This window comes from Pholis gunnellus (assembly GCF_910591455.1).
Source record: "Pholis gunnellus genome assembly, chromosome: 1".
Lineage (NCBI taxonomy): Eukaryota > Metazoa > Chordata > Actinopteri > Perciformes > Pholidae > Pholis > Pholis gunnellus.
In genome coordinates, this window is record NC_136528.1 from 12,504,261 (window position 1) to 12,525,880 (window position 21,620).

General features: G+C 45.9%; 1 protein-coding gene across 1 annotated transcript in view; it reads left to right on the top strand.

Annotated features, from left to right (window-relative positions):
• Window positions 1-3,011: 3,011 nt before the first annotated feature.
• Window positions 3,012-21,620, top strand: part of fto (FTO alpha-ketoglutarate dependent dioxygenase) — a gene marked incomplete at its 5' end in the record, with an annotated part of 114,222 nt that continues 95,613 nt past the window's right edge. The window contains 2 exon segments of the mRNA XM_079160427.1: window positions 3,012-3,036; window positions 3,039-3,088. Of these exon segments, the coding sequence (XP_079016553.1) occupies window positions 3,012-3,036; window positions 3,039-3,088 (75 nt within the window).

Sequence of the window (21,620 nt, forward strand, 5' to 3'; positions counted from 1 at the left end):
CTCTTTTATACAGAAACCGCAGCTTAACTTGATAAACTAATAATAAAATCTAGGTGGCCCAACAGAAATTTCTGCATCGGAAAGATATCATTATTCACAAAGAGGCCTGTCTCTTGTATTTCTGATTTTTCAGGTCATACAATAGTTTGAAGCATGGGGGAGAGATGATTGCAGGGCTGTGGGCTCTGGTTTTAATACAGACACAACACAATGGTCTCTGTCTTCCTTTACTGTGCTTTAGTACGTTCTGGCACCGTGCACTTCTCATCTTTTATTCTTCCCCGGCTTTTTTAGACGCTCATTATATCACAAAAAGGAGCCTTGTCAAAGGGTCATCCGGATCTGATGCAAAGCACAATAACGGAAAACATACCTCCGTCGTGAGCGCAAACACATTGGCCAGACCAGTAGAAATGGCTATATGATGATAGAAGAAGTTCAAAGTGATTTTTTTCCCCCCTGCTCCATCCCATACGATACCACATTAAAGTGTACAGGGATGACCTCGCCTTGTGCTGAACTCCACAGGTCGGACATGAGAGGAGAGGTTCCTGTTTTAGAGCCTGATTCACTGTAGGACAAATGACAGGCTTTGTTGAAGCAGGTAATTGGCTTGTCTGCATGTAAAGAACCTGTACATTATGATTGTTCACAGAGTCTCATTTCTAACCAGCGGGAGGGGGAGGGGTCCACAGAACTTTCTCCTCTTAGACATGTTCCCCATCACAATGATTGACAGTGAGAACACATAAATGATAGTTTGAAGTGTTGCCTAAAGTAATGATGGATTGTGTTTATGGTTGGAATGGTGTGGTGTGGATTTAAAAAAGGATTTTAACAGCCCAAAAAATCGAATATTAAAAGGAACAGTTTGTCATTTTGGGAAGATTTATTTTAATTTTCTTGCTAAGAGTTGCATTACAGAGGAGATTGACACTGCTCTAATGTCAGAGAATGGTATAAAACTTCACATCTAACTCTCTGAGTGAAAGAAAATCAACGCGTTTCCCAAAATGTCAACACATTCCTTCAAAGAGGTTTTCTGTCTCATGAATTGCATTATGGTTTTTATAAGGTAACTTGTAAATGTATTAAATTGCATTTTTAAAGTAACGCACCGAATTATGATCAAAGCAATTCCCTCTACCCTGCTTTTGAATTGATTCCACAAACCCCTATTACTAAGAACTAAACTCAATGATTCGAATGGTTTATATACTTTATGACAATTTAATAGGGCCCAATGTGCACACATGATTCTTCAGTCATGTGGATTGTGAGGACGTTCACACCATCCCACCAATGGGCCACCAGCGATGGAATTAAAAACCAAGCGACTGCGGGGTTTTTCGGACAACGTAAGTGGCCTGTCTGCCAGTAAAGGCCCCATACATTATGTTCACTGGAAGAGCCCCAGATCTGACAGACTCAGCCAAAAACAGTCAGGCAGAGAAGCCTCTGTTCCTTGAAATGTTATACCATAAAGATGATTGACAGTGGGAATGATGGTTTGACGCACAGAAAGAACATAGTGTAATGATAGATCGGGGTGATGGAGGTTGGATGAAGGCAGATTTTGACATTAGAAGATAAAAAAAAAAGAAATTATTTACGACATGATAGGATTCTTTCCACAATAGTAGCTCTTAAATGACACTACAGGCTGACATATGTTAATGTGAAAAAAAACAACTATATATCCATGCATATGGATCTAGTTTTCACAAAATGACTCCAAGGATATTTTTCAAACATAGACTCCCTTTGGAGGACCAGAACAGAAGAGAGGAAATGTAGGTTATAAATAGGAATCAAAAGAACTCCCCCTCCGTTTATTAGTAAGGGATGCCAGAGACACCGGCGACTTTGAAAGTGGGAGAGCTTGCGAGCATTTTACAAGACAGGTGAAAGAAACATGTGTGTTAAATCATTGTACCCGGCTAACTTGGGTCAGCTCTACCATAAAAGAAAAGAGATTACAAAGGAAACTAATGAAGACACTGATCAAAGTCTGTAATGGTAATATGTAGCAGGTGTTTCAGGCCCCTGCAATCCGCCGCTGCACCACCCTCCCACCACCACGGCCGCCGCCGCTCCATCCGTGAAACTATTTCACATGTGCTTTGATAGGGAACAATGGACAGAACACATTTCAGCACTATTCAAAACATGTTATGAGGATGAACTCTCGGAGCGTACCTCAACTGCGGGTGATGCATAAAGGCAGCCACATGGGCGCTGATGTGCATTTTACGGTGCACTTTCATGATCAGCAGTGAGTTGAAAAGGGCTGACGTGGTTGAAGCCCACACCGGCAGAAAAGCACCTGGATTTAAGATGCATGCAGGAGTTGAAAGAAATTTGGCGGGAGTTGAACTGGAGCATGTTCAAAGCATGATTGCTATTTTTACACATCGTCTGAGATGAAAGTGGAACTGCTTCTGATTACAAAAAAGGGGGAAACATATGGAATATGTTGAAGACCAGGATATTTTTGAAGAGGACATTTTGCATTTTTCACTTTTACTACATTACTACCACAGATATAATAATAACATTAATAATAGTTATACTAATAATAATGATAATACAAGTGTGTAGTAGTAGTTGGTTTTGCTTTTGAATATCGTTTTAATTATTTTTTTGTCATGTCACAGCCATTTTAAGGGCTGTAAAACTTTAAATCAGTGATTTAACAAGTTTCTAAACTTGCGTTGACAATTTGTGACTCTGTACCTGCGCTGCATCTGCGCAGTGCAACCTCTAGAGCGTGCCGGAAGCTGCTTCCGCCGCGAGCACACGTTCACTCTGGGACTTGTAGTTCTCATCGCAACGCTTTTAGAATCCCCTTCAAGAATCTCTCCACCAAAAAACATTTTGCACTGAAAATATTGACCACCAGGCTCTGACTTAAATAACGCGGAAGATTGCACGTGCATGTGCCTTTTCTAACACAAGAAGAGACATAAATACCAGGTAGTCGTGTACTACAACAACCAGGGTTGCCTCTAATGAAAGCGAGGCAGTGTAAACACAAGTCCGGAACATGAAAAGATCGGGTGACAGTGAGGGGGAGAAGAGAAGAAAGGTATTGATAGCGTTTTTCTCCATTAGGTCTGGCATATTTTTTAAGCCCTGTCGCTCGTTGAATATCTAATGCTCCGCGTGTGATGCTGCTGGCTGCCTTTTAACGGCTACAAAGCCGTGAATGTCAGCGCATACCTCACCTTGCCTGTTTCCTTTATTGTGTTTTCCATTTTCTGCCCCCCCTCAGACTTCCACAATGTAGAATTGCAGTTACATTAAAACGGTGCTTTGTCACCTAAATACACTGCGGAGGAGAAGCGGTAGCACGCGGGATAAACGTCTCGGCACCGCCCCATATCAACTGATAACACGATATCAATCACAGCTTGTAGGGTGACGTTATTTGTAACAACATAGTTCAACTCAGAACTATTCTATAGGCTGCAGGAGTTAACATATTAATAATAAAAAACTAAAAAGGAGCGTTTAAGCCTAATTCGTGATGCCAGTGTAGTTTGGAGAACGAACAATTAATCAGTTCTTAGTAGTGGAGAATTAAAGGAACAGCACAGTAAAAACAAATGGTCAAGTTAGTGTGTAGGGTAGTTTAGAGTTGGCACGTGCCAATCCTGCTGCTTCAGGCTTTACAGTCGATACAGTGGATAAGAGCTCTAGCAATGATGAGTTGTCAGCAAATGTAGTGATGGCCGTCCTCAAATAATACCCTCTGTGAATATGCCAGCTGTTGAACCTGCTATACCAGTGAGGTGTGTGCACATGATATGTATGAACAGTGATGGAGTGCATGTATGTAACCCGTGCTGACCAACTGTTGTGTGTGCTGGTGCGCTAAGCGGTGTTTCGTGCTGGCCTGGGCTTATCCGGGCTTTCCGCGCTCTACAGCCTAAAACTTTGCGGTTTTCGTTAAGATCCTAAAGGAAAGGAAGGAAGGGAAGCTCTGGTGTGCAGGCATCCTGGGATGTGTTTCGCCTATGGTCATGGTGTCTGTCTGTCTGAGTCTCTGTCTGTTCCTCCTCTTATCTCCTGAATTGGATGCCGTCTGCCGTGGCACATATGTTTGGATCATGTCAGACAGCAGTGAAACTATGTAAGACGTGGTTCCTCCTGTTTATGAAAGCAGCCATGGCGGCCAGATGAGCGGCTCAGAGAGAGAACTCATTCCAGCTGGCCCTCAGGCAGTCAGGCAGAACTGCACAGACCTAATGGCTTAGCTTCCTTTCTTTATAGATGAATATAAGGATGAGCGAGAGGAATTTAATTGTAAAGTGACTGCATGACTGTTCGAGAAGCCAAGGAAAGAGCTGCATGCATTTTGGCCACTTTATTTTTGTAAATCAGTGGTTGTACAGATATTATGATAATAACTAATAACTTGGTTATCCAGTAAGTGTGTGCAATGTCTGCAATGCTGCACAACGTGAGGAATCCAATATGTAGGTCCACTGTCGTTCTGAGTTAGGGAATGCAAGCGCCATCAGATTAGTGCCAAATGAATACACAATCTCCTTAGAAAATCCCACCACAGCAGGTCAGTGAAGCACACTGACAGGTGGGATGCCATAGTCTATATATATCCTCTCCATGAAATACAATAGGACATTTGCCTATCTTCACCGGGAGAGTTATTCACACCCCATCCGCGTTGCTTCACATAGATTTGAATGAAAAAATCCCAAATAACAAAACATTTCTATGGATGGAGCCATTAGACATTGTTAGACACACTCACTGTTTTCTTCGTTGTTTCAACTACAACAGTCGCAGACTATTTGTAAGGTTCTCAAAAAGCTATATTTCCATGAATGTCCTCCTCATGGCAACACTCAACTTGCCCTTTACCCTAATGAATTATGTTTTATCTGTATTGTCATCACAGGATGAAATTTCACTCATGCCCTGGCAAGTGTGAAAACGGCCCTGACCCTGTCCCTTAACCCGATGTTTTAATGCTGTCTTTGATGCAAGCTCGCCATTTGGACGGTGATGACAAGTATAAAGTGCTGTGTCGAAACAGGAAGTGTGTGTGTGTGTGTGTGTGTGAGCGGCAGGCTAAGTAATGATCACACAGGGTCACCAGATGTTGTGAGGTCCCGGGCTCAGCCCAGCCCATTGCTTAGATCAGCCTCATTGCTTTGCTCTGGTTGTGGCACCTAGTGCAAGCTGTTTAGGGTATTTAATTTCTGAACACTCATTAAAATGGTTTGTGTTTCCCTTGGCAATTCTGTTAAATTAACAACTACCGAGGTAAAAGCTGATTATGTGGCCACACATCCAGACATGGTTAATCAATTCTCCCGCACAAAATGTTAGCTGGTGAATTAGTGTAAAGGAAACGATTTATGGCGACTAATGCCGTCGTCCTGTCATGTCAGGCCTGGTGTTTTAGCATGAGGGTGGGGGGGTGTCGGATTCAGCACAATCAGCAGCTTTGCGCTCTGCCGGCCATCTTTTTCTCCCTTTTAACCCGAGCTACATGCTGCCCGCTCTATTAATGAGCCAATGATGGAGAAATAGTGCTGGGTGCTGACATAAAACATGGGTTTGGATACCTAAGGCAGGGTAGCACATAAGCTCCAACCGAGCTAGATTTACACCTCGGCTCAGTATAGAAGGGTAGAAAGGGGAACACTCTGCATGGGGGCTCTCACAGCTTCATCAGACCCCCGCCGGCCCAACTGTGGAAAAGCCAGGGCTCCGAAAAAAATACGACTGTGGCAGATAATGATACCATTACACTAATGGAGCTGGCAAATGAAGGAGAACCCAGATGCCCTGCTTTATTACCGGAGGGGGTCATTTCCTCGCTGCATTCCTAATGGCCTGAGCACACAGTATTGATCAGGCTATCATGCTGCTAATCCTCTACAGAATTACTTATCGCCGGCTAGGTGTCGATCCACCGCGTGCCCTGCTCTGGCCTTGCCGCTGGGCGGCCACTGTGTGTCCAGCAGGGACCCGCCGGGCAGTCTATCCAGTCGTGATTTAGGGCCGAGCAGGGATGGCGTCTGGGAGGTCTTCAGCAGTGGGCTGGCCAGTTCGACGTGTGAAAAAAAAACAAAAAAAGGAGGCAAATGAACCATATAGCTTTCATTTAATTAAAGAGCAGGCAATTATGTGGTTCCTCCCTCTTTATGGCCCCATTGGCCGCTGTGGAGCAGGGGAAGCTGTGAGGTTGTGTGTTGTTCGCAGTAATTGTGTTGTGCTGTAAATAAGAACAGGCATCTCCTGTGCCAACAGCAGCAGCGGCACGTTGGCCTGAGTTGATTACTCAAAGCTCCACATATTTACCTTCATTCGTGCTTCATGTGGCAGAAAATTGGAGAATTCCACTTGCACATTTGCTTCTTTAGGCCCTAACCATACTGGACCTACCAGTTGCAGTTCTGATTACTGCAATTAGAAAAGTGGCTTTATGTGAAAACTGTAGAAAAGATTTCCTCAATTATTCATGGTATGCATTACTTGAACATGACCGAGAACGGCGTAGCCTGGGCCCATCATCATTACAAATGAATAGCAGGGTCAGGTAGCACAGAGCACTTTGCCCAGGGCTTGTGACCTGTCATATCCGTGGCCCCTTTACTGGGCCCCTGTGTGCATTAGCATCCTCGGGCCATTGGAAGCGTGGCGTAGGAGCATCAGCAGACCGCACTTGTCACCTCTGGCCCTGGCTAATCAAAGAGTTTACCTTAAGGGGGGGCATTTAGCCCTGTTCGTTAGGGCCACTGCAGCAGCCATAAAGAAGTATTTATATATTTCCATCTAGAACAACCTGTCGTTGGCGAGGGAAACTAGCTATTGATCCAGATATTTAGTCATTTCTTTCTGCTTGCGCCATCAATATTGTGCAAACATCCGTCCACGCGAGGGTTGACCTCAGCCCCGGACTCTATATTCTACTCCCATTGGAGTTCAGTGATATACTATTCTGAAAAGTAAAATCAATGAGTGAATATGAAGTTTTGGTGTGTAATATAGCGCAGGCCCGAGGCCCCAGGTATTTCATTGATTTGCTATATGTGAGCGTTAGGGGGGGCTGATTAGTCTGCCGCTGCTTTTCCTCAACATGTCTTTACCTTGTTTTGCCTGTTTGATCTTTGGCTCATATATATTTGGACTGAGGTGTGTTTACAGATCAACTCGGTCGGTCAAGCTTCTCTTCAAACTAATTCAGCCAACAGGCTAAATAGTCGCATGGCATGTAATGTGTTTTACAATACTGCTTATAGTTGATGTTCATTTTTTTTTGTGTTTGTATATTTTAGTTTGACTTTAATTTTGGAGCGCTGCCGTAAGAGTGATGGAGGTTGAGTCTTAGCTTTAAAGATGTCACTGATAGAAGGATGGGGCTGATTGTCGTGTGTTTTGCTCCACTTCAGGATCAATATGATGTTGTTCCCTCACCTCTTACCACCTTTTTTTTTTTTACAGTGGTCTGTGTTGAATGCATTACATTTTAGAGGTGCATGATGTCCACATTTGGTTTGCATCTGGAAGGATATCAGCTTTTACGGCCCCGCCTGCATTATCTCAGGGTACATGGCTAAGATGGCCTGTCACGGACTCCTATGTGTGCTTGCGAGGCCCTTTGATCTAACTGAACATTTAAATGGAAAAACAGAGATGGGCTCATGCTCTGCATTCCAGTTTGGTGTGGCTCGGGGATTGAACGCCATAGTGAGTCAAACTGCAACTAAAAGGGACATCTGCAGAGGTTTCCAGCTGCCGTCCAACCTCCGACTGGTTGGCTACTATGTGGCATGAAGCAAGATATGAGGCAACATAATTCATGTCTTACACCCATGCAATCCGGCTTAGTTTGATTTCCTCTAGCGGCCTTCACTCTATCCAAATTTTAAAAAATCAATGTTGAAGCTTGAGCTTTCAAACACATGAAGACATTTGTGAAATACCCCTTTAGGTAACGATACTTAGTATATCGCTATCGCTAGCATTTACCACCGGGATGGTTCCTCTCATGGAAGCAGTCACTAGGATCGGCCAAACAGCCCTTGACAGCTCACGTGTCTGACAGCCCCAACCGAGCACCTCGTATTAGTGTTGAGGCATTAGCCACAGATGTCAGCGTATTCGCAAACAAGGCCGCGGCGTGGCTCATGCAAACTGGGCGACCAGATCAGCCGTCAGATTCAATGAGATTACATCAAATGTGACCCGCTCAAGTAGGGTTCATCTGTCATGCATGTGTCCCGTCACAAGAGAGACATAGAATAATCAGTTCAATCAATAGATGGCGGTGGCTCATTGGACATGTGCTGAATAAACATGGGGATGACCCTCTCAACTCGTACACAGAGGCAAGACTCTCCTGGGGGTTCATTAGCCACTCGAGGCTATGATCCGGGCTAGTCGTTATTTTCCGTTTCTGTTTGTTTGGCGTTCTGGTGGTGGTGGTGGTGGTGGTGGTGGTGGTGGTGGTGGTGGTGGTGGTGGTGGTGTGTGTGTGTGTGTGTGTGTGTGTGTGTGTGTGTGTGTGTGTGTGTGTGTGTGTGTGTGTGTGTGTGTGTGTGTGTGTGTGTGTGTGTGTGTGTGTGTGTGTGTGCGTGCGCGGGATTTTGTTTAGCTTTATGGGTGTAAGTGTGAGGTATGGGTGTCTTTGAATGTGTGTGTGTGTGTGCACACACTCTTCTAGGTGTGTGTGTGTTGAGGCTGCTTTCTGTAGGCTTGATTAGCACAATGGATATTGGAAAGATTAACATTTACACAGGTTCTATTGCATCAGACTCATTCAGTCTCAGACTAATGCTACCCGGCCTGAATACTTCATACAGGGATTCAGAGTGTGACCAACGTGCCCTGAACTCTTACTCGAGCAACATCGCAACCTTAAACGTGCCGCTAGTTCAAAAAACTATTGGTAATTGGTATTGGTTTTTTCGTCGCAAGAAAAATGGTTCGGTGCCCGTTAAACCTGTCTCCAAACATTTTCAGTAATTCTTCCCTCAGAAGCAATATTCAACGAGACAACCTTACCACCAATTTCTTCTCTGCAACGATCGGCAACAGCTGACTGCTGTGAGCGCATTCCAACTTCATTTAGTCTGTCGCTCGCCCAAACACTGCTCCGCACTCATTACGCTACTCCTGTACCAACATATTTACATATGTAAACGTACAGGATTGTATAAAAACCTGGCCTTTTTCACACAGCGGTACTGCGAGCAATTCACGCGTCCTTGTCTCTCATTCTTAATGCGTTACAGGACATGTGGACCCAACATCTTCGGTGGAAATGGCCTCATGTGACTCCAAAAACATTGACCCAAAACCATCGTTTACATATTGTATTAAGATATGACCATTGTGTATAGGAACCGAAAAAAGTTAACGTTCGAATTGAATTCATTTCGCCGCCCAAAAGGCATGTTAAAATCTCTGTGTGAACCTAAATGCTGGTGCACGTAGTTAAGTTAGGTGTAGAAGTGTAGAAGGTCAGTCTGGAGCCCGGTCATAGCCGCCGCCGCCACGGTTGCTAATTCTAGCTAACTCTAATAAAATGATCTCACTCTGCAAAGCAAATAAGACAGATCAGTCCGCCTGCTGTTTATTTGTGAATTTATTCTTCCCTTTGTAATGACTCACCTTTCCAATAAAGTAAAAGGGCCGACTGCCAAGGTGTTGCCCAACATCTGGTTCCAATAGAAAGTCCAAAACCCTTCATTCACAAAAGCTGCAGGAGACCAGGTTCACGAGGCGCTGTAAATAGTAACTGTTAATTTGTACATCATAAGCTCTTTTCCATAAACATGAGCAATGAAAGTGTGTTAAAATACCTGGCGGCGAGCTTATTGCTTTGTAGACGCTGAACATACGCAGTGCCTCCTTTTAGCCGGTGCCAGGTTTTAGCATTGCAATTAGCTTAGCCAGCTGGAGGTACACATGGCTTCCCCCAAAATACCACAGGTAGTTTCTACTTGTAAAACAAAGAATGAACGATATTGAAAAATAGTAGTGTTGCTTTATGGGGTGTGATGGTAATTATGTCAGGCGTAAGGCGTTCAATTTTGTATGTTGTTCGATTAGCAAATATTCTAATTCTAGAGCAGAAACCTACTGGTCCCTGTGACATCAGATGCTTTAGATAACTTTGGTAACCACACCATCTTCCAGTCCGTGGTAGGTCTCCGGGTTATCCTGGATTTGCTTTCATGGAGCTTTTTGTACTGTTCGTTCCAGCATTTACTCTGCATCAAGTCTTTGAGAAGTGTCTCCTCACTTCAGGTAGTCTGTTCATGTCTCAGTGATTCTTTTTTTTTTTTTTTCGAGCCCCTGTGTGTGTTTTTTTTTTCTTCTTCATCAGCCTAACTTTTCCTTGCATATGCGAAGGAGCCAACGACAGCTTGACTGGCATGCTGTCAGACAGGCGATGCCTTTCCAACGGTGGAGCATCAGCCCTTTCCTGTGAGCTTGTATATGTGTGTGTGTGTGTGTGTGTGTAGAAAAGTGGGGGTATTGTCAGGACGTGACCGGCACACTTTGCATGTTCTTCTCGAGACAGGTGCTCCTGGGCGAGCACTGGTGCATGACAGTTGCCTTTCATCGCTGTCTTCTCTACACTTAACCCCTGACCAGCCCTCCCTCCTTCCTCTTCTTCCTCATCCTCTTCTCCTCCCACCTCGTCTCCTCCACGTCTGACCTCTTCTCACGGCTCTTCCCTCGGCCGTCCTGAGTGATGGACTCGCTGGAAGGCTTGGTGGGCGGGTTGCGCTTTGTATGTGGTGGTGTGGCGCGGCAGGCTTGTCACAAGCCGAACACTGTCAGGCCACGGAGAAACCCAGCTGTCCAGACTGAACTGCACAAACACGCACACTCACACACTCGCACACCCGCGCACGCTGAACGCCCACACCGCAACTTTTTTGTTCAACAGTCCGTAATTCCATCCACCGCCGCTGTCAAGCACTTGATCAAACGTGCATAAAGAAAAGAGCCCCATGGCTGAATCCCATCTCCTCTCTTCCTATCGTAATGTAGGCAGATTTTTCCCTCTGCCTGTTTCTTCAACGCTGTTTATTCAGATGAGCCTGACTGGAGGGCAGCGGGTCACATCCACTTGCCTGGCTAAAACGGTCCTGAATTGAGGGTTGTCTCCAGTGAGATGGAGAGCGAGAAAGAAACACAAGGAGGGGTTAGGAAGGGCTCCTGAGCGGTCATGTCAGGGCTGTTTGCGGGGCTATTTGTGTGTGTGTGTGTGTGTGTGTGCCGTGGCAGGGGTGAGGGAGTTTGAGGGTTCACTTGTCAACCCCTGTGTCATGCTTGCACTGGCCCTGTTATGTAGAGGGCATCCACTGTCATTTGTTGCAGGACTGCCTGAAGTGGAGTGAGCCACAGGAGCATAAAAAGCAGCAAGCACACTGCGAGCTCTCAGGTGCCGCCAAGTATCACACGTTCATTTAAAAGTACAAACTCGTACTCGGCGGGAACTAATCCCTGAATGACTTGACACCCCAAAGTTTGGAGATTTGTTTTACGGTTGGCTTTTTAATCTCCATCGTGCTTGTGTTTATTCAAGATGGAGACTGATCCAGATGTTTTATATATGGGGCGTACTTCATTTTATGTTGTTTTACCCTTTTATTCTTTGAGCTGCACCATGTTAAGTGAAGTAGGTGGATTAAAGTCGTGCTTGAAGCCAATTTTGGGGAAGACATAAACTAGTTAAGCTAACAAGTCATTCTGTACTTCCAAGTTATTTGAAGTTTATCCTTATGTGTGTGTGTGTGTGTGTATCTGCGTTTGTCAGTGTAGGTGTATGTGTGTGTTCCATCTGACATACATCTCCCACATTCTTTCCACTATGGAAAATAACGGCGATGGTTAAGACTCCTTAAACTTGTTGTTGGAGTGTCAGCGGAGACGCGAGCACCGTGAGCTTAATCCAACAACAGCCCGTCTGCAACACTGCACGCCCGCAATCTGCCAGCGAGTGGACCCCTTCCTCGCAGCCATTGTCATCTATATAGGGGGGGGGGGGGGGGGGGGGCATTGTCACGTATGAGATGGACTCATGTAAATGTGGTGACAGGCTACTGTCTCGGCTGACTGACAGCACAGAGGGATTGGGCTAATCTGAGTGACTGATTCGAGGCGCGCGGCGGCTTCGGCTGTCCCCATAACTCCTGAGAAATAGACAGCTTCGCCGGAGTTATCTGTGTTTGTAAGTCCTTCTGCTGCGCTGGGATGACAATAGGGATTAGTGCCAAGGTTCTTTAAACTGTTTTTTTATTTTATTTTTGGGAGGGGGGGGGGGGGGGGGCTCTTATCGGTGTCTCGGCAGGATGCTGCCGCAGCCGGTTTTTCCTTGACTGTCAATTAAAGAGGGGATCATTAACTTCAAGGGTATAAATGTTCTAACACTGGTATTACGTTGGGAAGCTAAGTCGCTGACAGATGTTCCAACTTTAATTCTCCACTTGTTTTTTTGTCCTTTAATTAATTTATGTATCACTATTCGGGTTTTAAATATTTCTTCCCCCTGTCTGCTCTTTGTTAGCCTGTAATCTCAGTTACCATGGTAGTCGCAAAGACGATTGGGCCTTGTCACTCGCCTGTGTTTCTTACGAGGTTCAATCGGCTAATGTATTCAATATCGCCCCAAACTGAAAGGTAAACAGCATGTAATGGCGCGTGTGTTCCCTCTGCACTGCCTCAGAGCAGCCTGCAGGCGGCCGGGCGGGAGGAAGAACAGCACCTCCCGTGTTCTCTTTCAGGAGGACCCAACGTCTCAGAATGGCGCTTGATAAAAAAAACAAAAAACACACACTTTGTATTTCTGAACGTTTTTCTTTTTCGGGAGGTAAACAAAAGTAGCGTATTTGGGGTTTTCTTTCGGGGGATGCTTTGTTGGCGGTTGTGAAGCAGCGAGTTGTGACAGCTGTGGTTGAGACTTTCCTCAGAGCGGAAGCGCAGACGCAGACGGGATACAGTAAGGCGCGTGTTACACTGCAAGGTAGAGCCACAGAAAACCAGAGGAGGGGAGACGTTCAGGGGAGTGGAGGAGAGACTGCTAATGGGCAAACTCTCTCCATCCACTGCCGTCTCCAGCACCACCCTGTTCTCCGGTGACAGCTCTTTTCCTTTGTTCTCCCCCCCCCCCCTCTCGGCCCACTCTCTGCCGGGGGATTCGTGACAAGTTTTCGCAGGCTGATCAAACGCTGCGGTGACACCTGATTAGGATATAGTGCGTGTTTACAGCCGTGCATGGCGAGGACCCCTCCCCCCTCCCCCACACCCCCCCCTCCACCTTCTCAGACAACAAGGGGAGACTTCACCTTGACTAATTAAATTTGCACCTGCAATGCCAGCTGTGACAGCCACTGGAGGACTGCATTTATTTATGTCACTCCATACATACATACTTCCTGTGACGTTCATGGGGCCTGAGTTTGCAGCGGAGCCTCTGTGTACCCACAGCGTGGGTTTTAAATGCTTGCGTGTAACAGCACGGCTTTCACAATTGCTTCTGACTGACAACGAAGGGAAATGCTTTCACTTGCATATTTTGTGGGCTTTATTTGAACACATGTGAATTTTGAGTTTTATGCAGTATCGAAGGATGTTTAGTGGTAGCCAGTTCATGGTTTGATTTGATCCGGCTCACTTCTGCGTGCTAACTAAAACAAATGGAATGCTGCGTGTTGAGTCTTCGAGATCTAATTTTAGGGTTTTGAACCCTTGTTTAAAAAGATGTCGCTCAGTGTGAATGTATTTAATCATGACCTAATGTGCGTACATATGTGTGCTTGTACATGATGTGCCTCTCAGAGTGTGTGTATGTATCTATCTAAATCAGTGTTGGGAGTGTGAAAGGCCACAGCTGAAGTGAGCAGGACATCAGTCACCCAGTAGCAGGAGACAGGGCCTGGTAATTTGTGGCTCTCCCCCGTTTCTCTCTCACTCCCTTTTCTCTATCCCCCCCCCCCCCACCCCCCTAGCCTTCCTCCCGAGCCTCAAATTGACCAGGCTCGACTGCTGGTCATGCTGTATTACATGGGTTAGATGAAGTAATTATTTCTAGGCCACTGACTACAAGCAAGATTAATAGTTTTTGAAACGGCCATAATGGAGGGCTGACCCGCCGTGACATAAGCATTATTTCAAGCTCACCTCCACTCTCATCCCTCTCACCTCTGGGGCAACTGGCGGAGTGTGATTTATACCTGGGTTAACGAGGGGAGGGGACCTATAGGAGTCCAGGTCCTCCAGCATACCAGTGCAGTGTTACACACAGAGGGGTCACTTGAGGAAGGACTTTGTTTATTTATTTTTTTTTAGCTTGATTGAGTTTTGGAATCAAGATGTAAACACTCACTTCTGAGCGTCATCGTCTTACTGTATGTTGTAATTTGATATAAAACGGTTCAGACTGCTCGCTGACACGTCTGGAAGAATAAAACAATATACTACTGATATACAATCCCGCCGTCCTGGGTCGCTTCATCTGTCCACCCCCCCCCCCCCCCTCACCCCTGATGCTCTGGAGCCTTAAGGACCAGAGGAGCTGGGAAGCTGTCACTAGGTGGCACTTGGACATCATGTTATCAGATGCTCTCTCTCCCCCTTCTTCACCCCAGCCCACCCTCCTCTTCCCCTCCCTCTCTTGATCCCTTCTTTCTTGGCTCCCTCACTTCCTCCCTTTTCCCTCCGTGCTAAGTACACCTCAGATGTCAGGGTGTTTTATTTTTATTGGATGAGGGCAGTGTGTAATGCATTCACCTCCGTTCCTGCCAGCTGTTAAATGCCCCAGAACATGGTCTGGCCAGGCTCCGCCCCGTTAACCCCTCTGATTGGCTGTAATAATTAGCAGAAGTGAACAGTAACTATGGTGCCTAGCGAGGGTTTGGGACAGCTTGCTGATACATACGTGACAGAATGGGCTGTCCCGCCTGGGCTTTACTGACTTTGGGTCCGGCCCCCCCCAAGATGTGTCCCCCCCCCCCCCCCCCTGACTCCAGTGCATGTGTGTGTTTTAAGCTTTAATATTAACCCTCAACTTAAACACATGCATGCAGTGTCGCACCAGCAATTACATTTTCAAATGGCTGGGTTCGTAAACCTCCAGGATGTTAATCTGTCACCATTCAAGCTACTGGGAAGAGTGAAAAGAGGATTAAGCTATTCAATTCCTGGTAGAATATTTCCCCTTTGTTCACAATGAGTGAAGGAAAAATAAATAAAGAAATGAGGTGGCTTCTCAAGCAAGACAAGTGCCGTCTGCTATACTCCGGGATTTGGCTAATGCCATTATAGCAAACTTATCTGCTTCAGGATTCCAGGAAGACGGGCTGACGGCCGTGTAAACAGCCACAAATGATATTGGGCCCTTAATTCAATATTAATCTGAGGTCCCATCATAATGCCAGTTTATCTGGGTCAAAGAACTACATGAGATAGAATTAGACCTGTCCTAGATGTTCAGTCCACATCTGTTTTGAGCCATATGTTTTTCTAGTGGCTCAGGTCATTGTCAGCATTTGTACTAAAGCCACGGCTCAAGCCTGTTAATAATACCATATTCAGAAATCAGTTCCAACAAACGGGTACCAACAAATAATTCAAGAAAATATGATATAGTTGAAAAGTAGAACACCAAGTCACATTTTGATGATCGATTGGAAAAATTGAAGCAGACAGGATCCTCTCTATTTTTGATACGTTGTATGATCTTCTTCATTCCATGTGTTGTGTGTGAATGTGACACACAGCTGGTAAAATGTCCTTGGAAGTGTTTTGTCAAGCAACATACTTCATCAAATCTTATGTTTAGCATAAGGTTATAATATACCACATGATAATTGTCACAGCTGTCAGCCAATGCGGCACAGTACCCCCTGTCTCAGCCCCTCGTTTACCCTTGACTCGCAGCCCCTCCGGTCGGCTTGCACATCATCTTTATCCCAGATGAAGTAGCAGACTCGGCAGTGTCAGAAGATGATCTAATATGGGAGCCGAAAAGGACACAGAGCTGGGAAATCATCGTCATTTGAAGAGGTTGCCTGTCACATGATGGGTTTGATCAACCCGCGGCGCGGTACACAGAGCCGGGTCTTTGCGCAGTCTAACAGTGGTACTGGATTAGAGACACAAGCCACTTCCACTGTGATCAGTCACTCACACACTGAAATCCTCCTCGCACACTTCATCCACGTCATGTACAGGCTTCCTCGTCAAGCCTACTGTATGGAAATGAGGAACACTGCTGTTGACAATGAACATTTTTTTTTAAAGGCCATTTTACATGCTTTATTCTGCAGCATTACAGCTACTGACCTACTGTGAGATGCGGTACCAGGCCGGTCCATAGCTGCCTGACCTTTCTGAATGCTTCTGATCTGGGACATGCTGAGACAATGGCAGTGTGTGTGTGAAGAGTCTGGGTCTTACACCCCTCAGACACTGTGTATGGCTAAGTGCTATTGAATTGTTTATTGTCACAAATCACAAACCTTTCAATGACTAGGTGCGACTAGCACACGCCCGCCCACTCATCCATCCATCCAGCTGCTCTGCCCTGAGCGATGCGCTGGTCCGCTGGGCTCTGAGGAGCGTAACGTCGGCCCTCCGGAGCCGGGGATTTTAAACGCTCCACCTGCTTATCGATCTCTTCTGCCCCGCTGAGCCAGCCAAGACGGGCCAGCAGAGAGAGAGAGAGAGAGAGAGAGAGGGAGGGAGAGAGAGCGGAAGGGCAATCCGGTGGCCTCAGTCCTCTGATATTCAGGTCTGTCCTTGACACTGCCTGTGGGACAGGCCTGGAGGACGCCTCTTGTCCTCCCTGTAAGCTCCGCATCCAGCCTCTACAGCTAGCCGGCCCTCCCCCCTGGGCCAAGCTGCACTTTACACAGCCATATTGATTTTTTTTTGGAGGGCCAGGAAAAGTGTGGCTGGGTGGTGAGAGCGAGGGAGGGAAGGGAAGGGAAGGAGGGGGAAATGGAGAAATTGAGGGAGCTTTGTAAAGCACTGACTTCTCCTTGACTGCACCTCGAGACGCGACAACCCTGTTGGAACAACTCAGTGGCCCTGGTGCCCTGCTGGAAACTGCTAATCACAGTCTTTCAATCAACGCTCTCCTTCCTCTCCTCCTTCCGTCCATTTCTCCTTCCCTTCCTCCTTTTCTCACCCCCCCCCCCCCCCCCCCCCCCCCCGACTTACCCCGGGCTGAACCGGACCCTGCCTGAATACCAAGGGACTGCGTCTGCATTAAAACCGGCCATTCCGCATGGAAAACAGCTGACCTCATGAGAGCATGTTGTAATTTGAAGGTGAAAACTAAAAAGCTTTTCTCGATCAACGTAATCTTAATGGAAACATTACGGCCCGGGCCGCAAACTAACAATTAAGGCAAAATGGCAAATGGCCGTTGCATGTCGGTCATGGCAGCCAAGAGCTCATACTGCTGCTCTTGTGACAAAAAAAAAAAAAATAGGCTGCTAGTTTGAATCCTGCACTGGGTGTGTAGCTCAAGATGCCCTTGAACAAGATGTTTTTTTTATTGTCCACCAGAAATCTTTAGATGTACCGTGTGACGCCGCTGGTATGTTTCTAATAAAGAGCACGCTCAGTCAATCTTTCCCGGGTAAATATAAAGGTTATGCGAGGCATACATGGACAGATCTCTTGAATCGCCCGTCTCTCTTTCTCCTCTTCTTCTCTTCACATTTGACACTTGCTAAAGGTCACCGGAACATCTTTTTTTTCCCCCTTTGAGGTGTAGATAAGTGTGAAATAGATGTTGACACCACAGACACATTGAAAAGCACTTAAACAGAGTGGCCATGTGCCAACCTGTCCGTGTCTGGCTTTCTGCATTTGTAAATACTTTTGAATGATTGATCTGAAGAACCTGGGTCTCTCTGTACGGCCTGTCAGGTGCAGTGAGAGAGATCAAAACACAGACGAGGTCCAGTACCTTTTTTTTTTTTTTTTTTTCTTTCTTTCTTTCTTCATCTCTTCCTCTTCTCACACATATGCACACGTACTCTCCACCTGACAGAATTTACGTGCACCCTGGGATGACTGGAGGAGTAGCCTTAAGTAAGTGTGCGCGTGAGAAAGTGCACACATGGCTCGCCGACGGGGCGTTTGATGTTTCGCTAGTTAGTGTACCTTATCTCGCACGTGTGACATTTTTCAAATGTGACCGGGTGCCAATAAAGGTTGTGTGTGTGTGTGTGTGTTAATGTAATTAATGACTGGCAGTGGTCCCCCACAGCTCTGGTAATGTGCTTGGATCAGTGATATAAACAGGGCTTGAAAGGTCTGCCCAGCGCCAGCCCTTTAAATGACTGGCCTCTTGTTTTAGGTAGATGGATGGAAATGTTCTAATATTAATGATCGCGTCCCCCGCCGACCTGTCACGAGGTGAAACGAGCGACGCAGCCTTCGCCCTCCAACAACAATTAACAGGCCGGAGCCGGCCTTGTCTGCCATTTGTCATCACGCGCACTCCACCTGTGGACCCCCACCGAACACATGTTGAGCGTGTCTGTCAATATGTATATACAGACTGTTCACTGCCTTGATATGAAATTTAATATGCAGAGTTTAATGGCATAGCATTCATCCGCAGTTATTTCTGGGTATATATCTTTTTTCTTATGTTTCTTATTTGAAAAAAAACTAAACCAAACACGTGTCTGAAAATGATTAAATTATTATGACTCATTCTTGTGTCTATATGAAAAACATGCTGAGGATTATGTTCTTAATATGAGACGTAAACATCTGATCCGTATTATTTGCATGGGCTCGGACTGACGACCTTGCATTAAAGGCTAGAACTACACGCCAAATTGAATCCGTAAATACATCTCAGGATAATACAGATTATCCAGGAAAGAATCGACAACAATCAACAGGAAAAGTAGCCGAAAGCTGAAGTGTTTTTTTTTCAGATGTTTCTGGCTACATCCTCCTGACTGACCTCATTCATATTCATGGGCTGGTCCTGAGCGTGTGGAGACACAGGTTTACACATTACCGACGCCCCGGCTCTGAGGTCAACTCCCACACATTCCGGTTAGCCATTGACCTGTCTGCCCAGTCAGCCATCACACTGAGCCACCAAACGTCTAGCTGGTATTCTCAAAATAAATGAATGCCACAAGTGGCTGTAAAGAAAATGTTAGAATTAAGAAATGGTTAATTTTTTTGTTCAGCTTGGCATGCATGCATTATGAAATGATCTGTAAAAATAGTTAAAAAAGGTAATTTATGACATTGTAACTGGTACTGGAGCTGCTGTTTTTCAGTTTGTGCATTAGGTAGGGTGGACACATCTTTTAGATGCATTTCAGAAAGTTGTTAAAAGTGATACAACTGCCGTGAAAGTGGAACCTCTCTGCCTGTGTGGTCGTGTATGTGTGTGACTCTGTAGGTATTTGTGTGTGGTGGCACCTAGGTGCTGTGTTTTCTCACCATAGTTTGAGTTAGTGACATACCCCGAAGATGAGGTAGACGAACTATAGAACTATAGAGACCTTTATGGAACCAACTTGACTACCGGTTGTGTTTTCGTGAATGTGTGTTTTTTTTCCTCAGTTCTTTTCTCGGATCAAAGCCGAATTCAAAGCTCCTGCTGACCTTCTATGCATCGCCCATGCAAACACCAATGTTCCGATGGGGTCGCCCCTTCTTTACGCCCCGTGTCGCTTCACACGAGCTCCCGACATTCTGCGATCCGGCGCCAAATGGAGCGCGGCGGAAGCGCCTTTGATGCACGCGCACAAGTCTCTCTGTCGGAGTCTGAAGTTTTACAGCCGTACTTGTCAAAACTGTTGATTCACCATCACTTTTGCAGAAGACGAACGGTTCTGAAACGGGTGTCACACAAGTACCAATGGGCTGTATTACACAGCCGCCTCTCATCACTTCACAGGGCCTGGTGAGAGCCAGAGTCTTCTGTCGGTCTGACCCGCATGCAAAAAGAGAGTGCTGCCCTCCTTTGGCTGGAGGTGTTGAGGAAAATATGGCAAAAATAGATATCAGCCAAGATGGAAAGAATTTCTGTCTTACTGAAAAGTGTATACTGGAAAGCACAAGAAGTGCTTTCACATGGGGTGACTTGACGACTTGTCAAGCCATCTTTAGGGCTTACTCTACATTGTAGCTACAGTTTGAGATGCATCAGCCAGATCTAAACAAGTCCAGTGGGACTCGTGTCCCCCTTAAGCAGTCCTATCACATCCAGTACGTTCCAATGCACCCTCTGGGGCAGACACAAGTTAGACTGGACGTGTCTTCATCCCCACAGCGGCGGAGTTATCTGACTTTTTTTTTTTTTTTTAGCTATTGATGCTAAGCGCTGGACATTAATCTACTCCGCGAGGAACGCTTTGAAGAAAGTGTCCGTTGAAGTGTCACGAATGGGGAAATAAATGAAATTAATAAATATATGGTACACAGTTTGATATCCCTTATAGGCCAAGATCAAAGCGAACCAATTGAGGTCTATTCTACCTAATATGTTTTTCTGTGATAAACAGTCCGGCTGAGGGAATAATCCCATCAAGCAAGAGAGAGATTAAAAAAAGCATCAGATATATCACTCAGCGCAGACGGTCGGCAGGGCTACCGTGACGCCTCTGTGTTATTATGGGATTGGTAATCTCATTTCTTGGGTCTGAGTAGGAACGCAGACCTTTTTTTTTTGAGCCTCGTGGTTTCCCTTCTAGAATCAGGTACAGAGACGGGGAGACAGACACAGCGGCCTTCTGATACTGAGCGAGTCCATCTGCTTCAGAGGGCTCCGGTAACTTCTTGTCTTTCCTTTTTTTCTGTGGAATTTCTGAGTAGCTTGATGTTTCCGACATGTGTGTGACGGCCCTGGTTGTGTGCGATTGGCGTTGAGGCATCACGCTCGCTACCCCGGCTACGTGTTTTTCTTTTGGGATGGCCATGTATGTGTGTGTGTATAGCTATTGGAGCCTTAGACACACACACACACACACACACACAGTGTGAAGACACACTTGTATGTGCTTGTGTACACAGCGGTGGTGTGACCAAAGCAAACTGTAAGGATCTTACTTACAGCAGATGGATGCCAGGATATGGATCTGTACTGGCTCACAGCAGCGCACGGATAAAAACACACACACACACACACACACACACACACACACACACACACACACACACACACACACACACACACACACACACATACACACAGACAACACTCGCCCAGAGCCTCACCTTGATATCTTGAGCTTCTGTCATGAGTTTGAATTTGACACCAATGAATGTGTGTCAGGTTGTGAATTTCTTCCAACAGCCTTTGAATGCAGTCTGGCCATGAATAGTGCATGTTGTTTTGTTTTTTTTACATTCCAACTGTCTGCGAGTCTGTTTTTGTTTGTTCCGGAATAACTTGGAAGGCCTGTACACTCATGTGCATCCTTTAAGAAAACTTTTCAGCAGGTGTTGTGTTGTTTAGCCTAAGGTAAAGACTCAGCCCTGAAGGTAAATTCACCAAACTGCTTCTGATCTGACGCCCTCCCATTTCCTCCGCCTGGGCTCTGTTTCCCTCCCTCCTGTCTTTAATGCACACACTT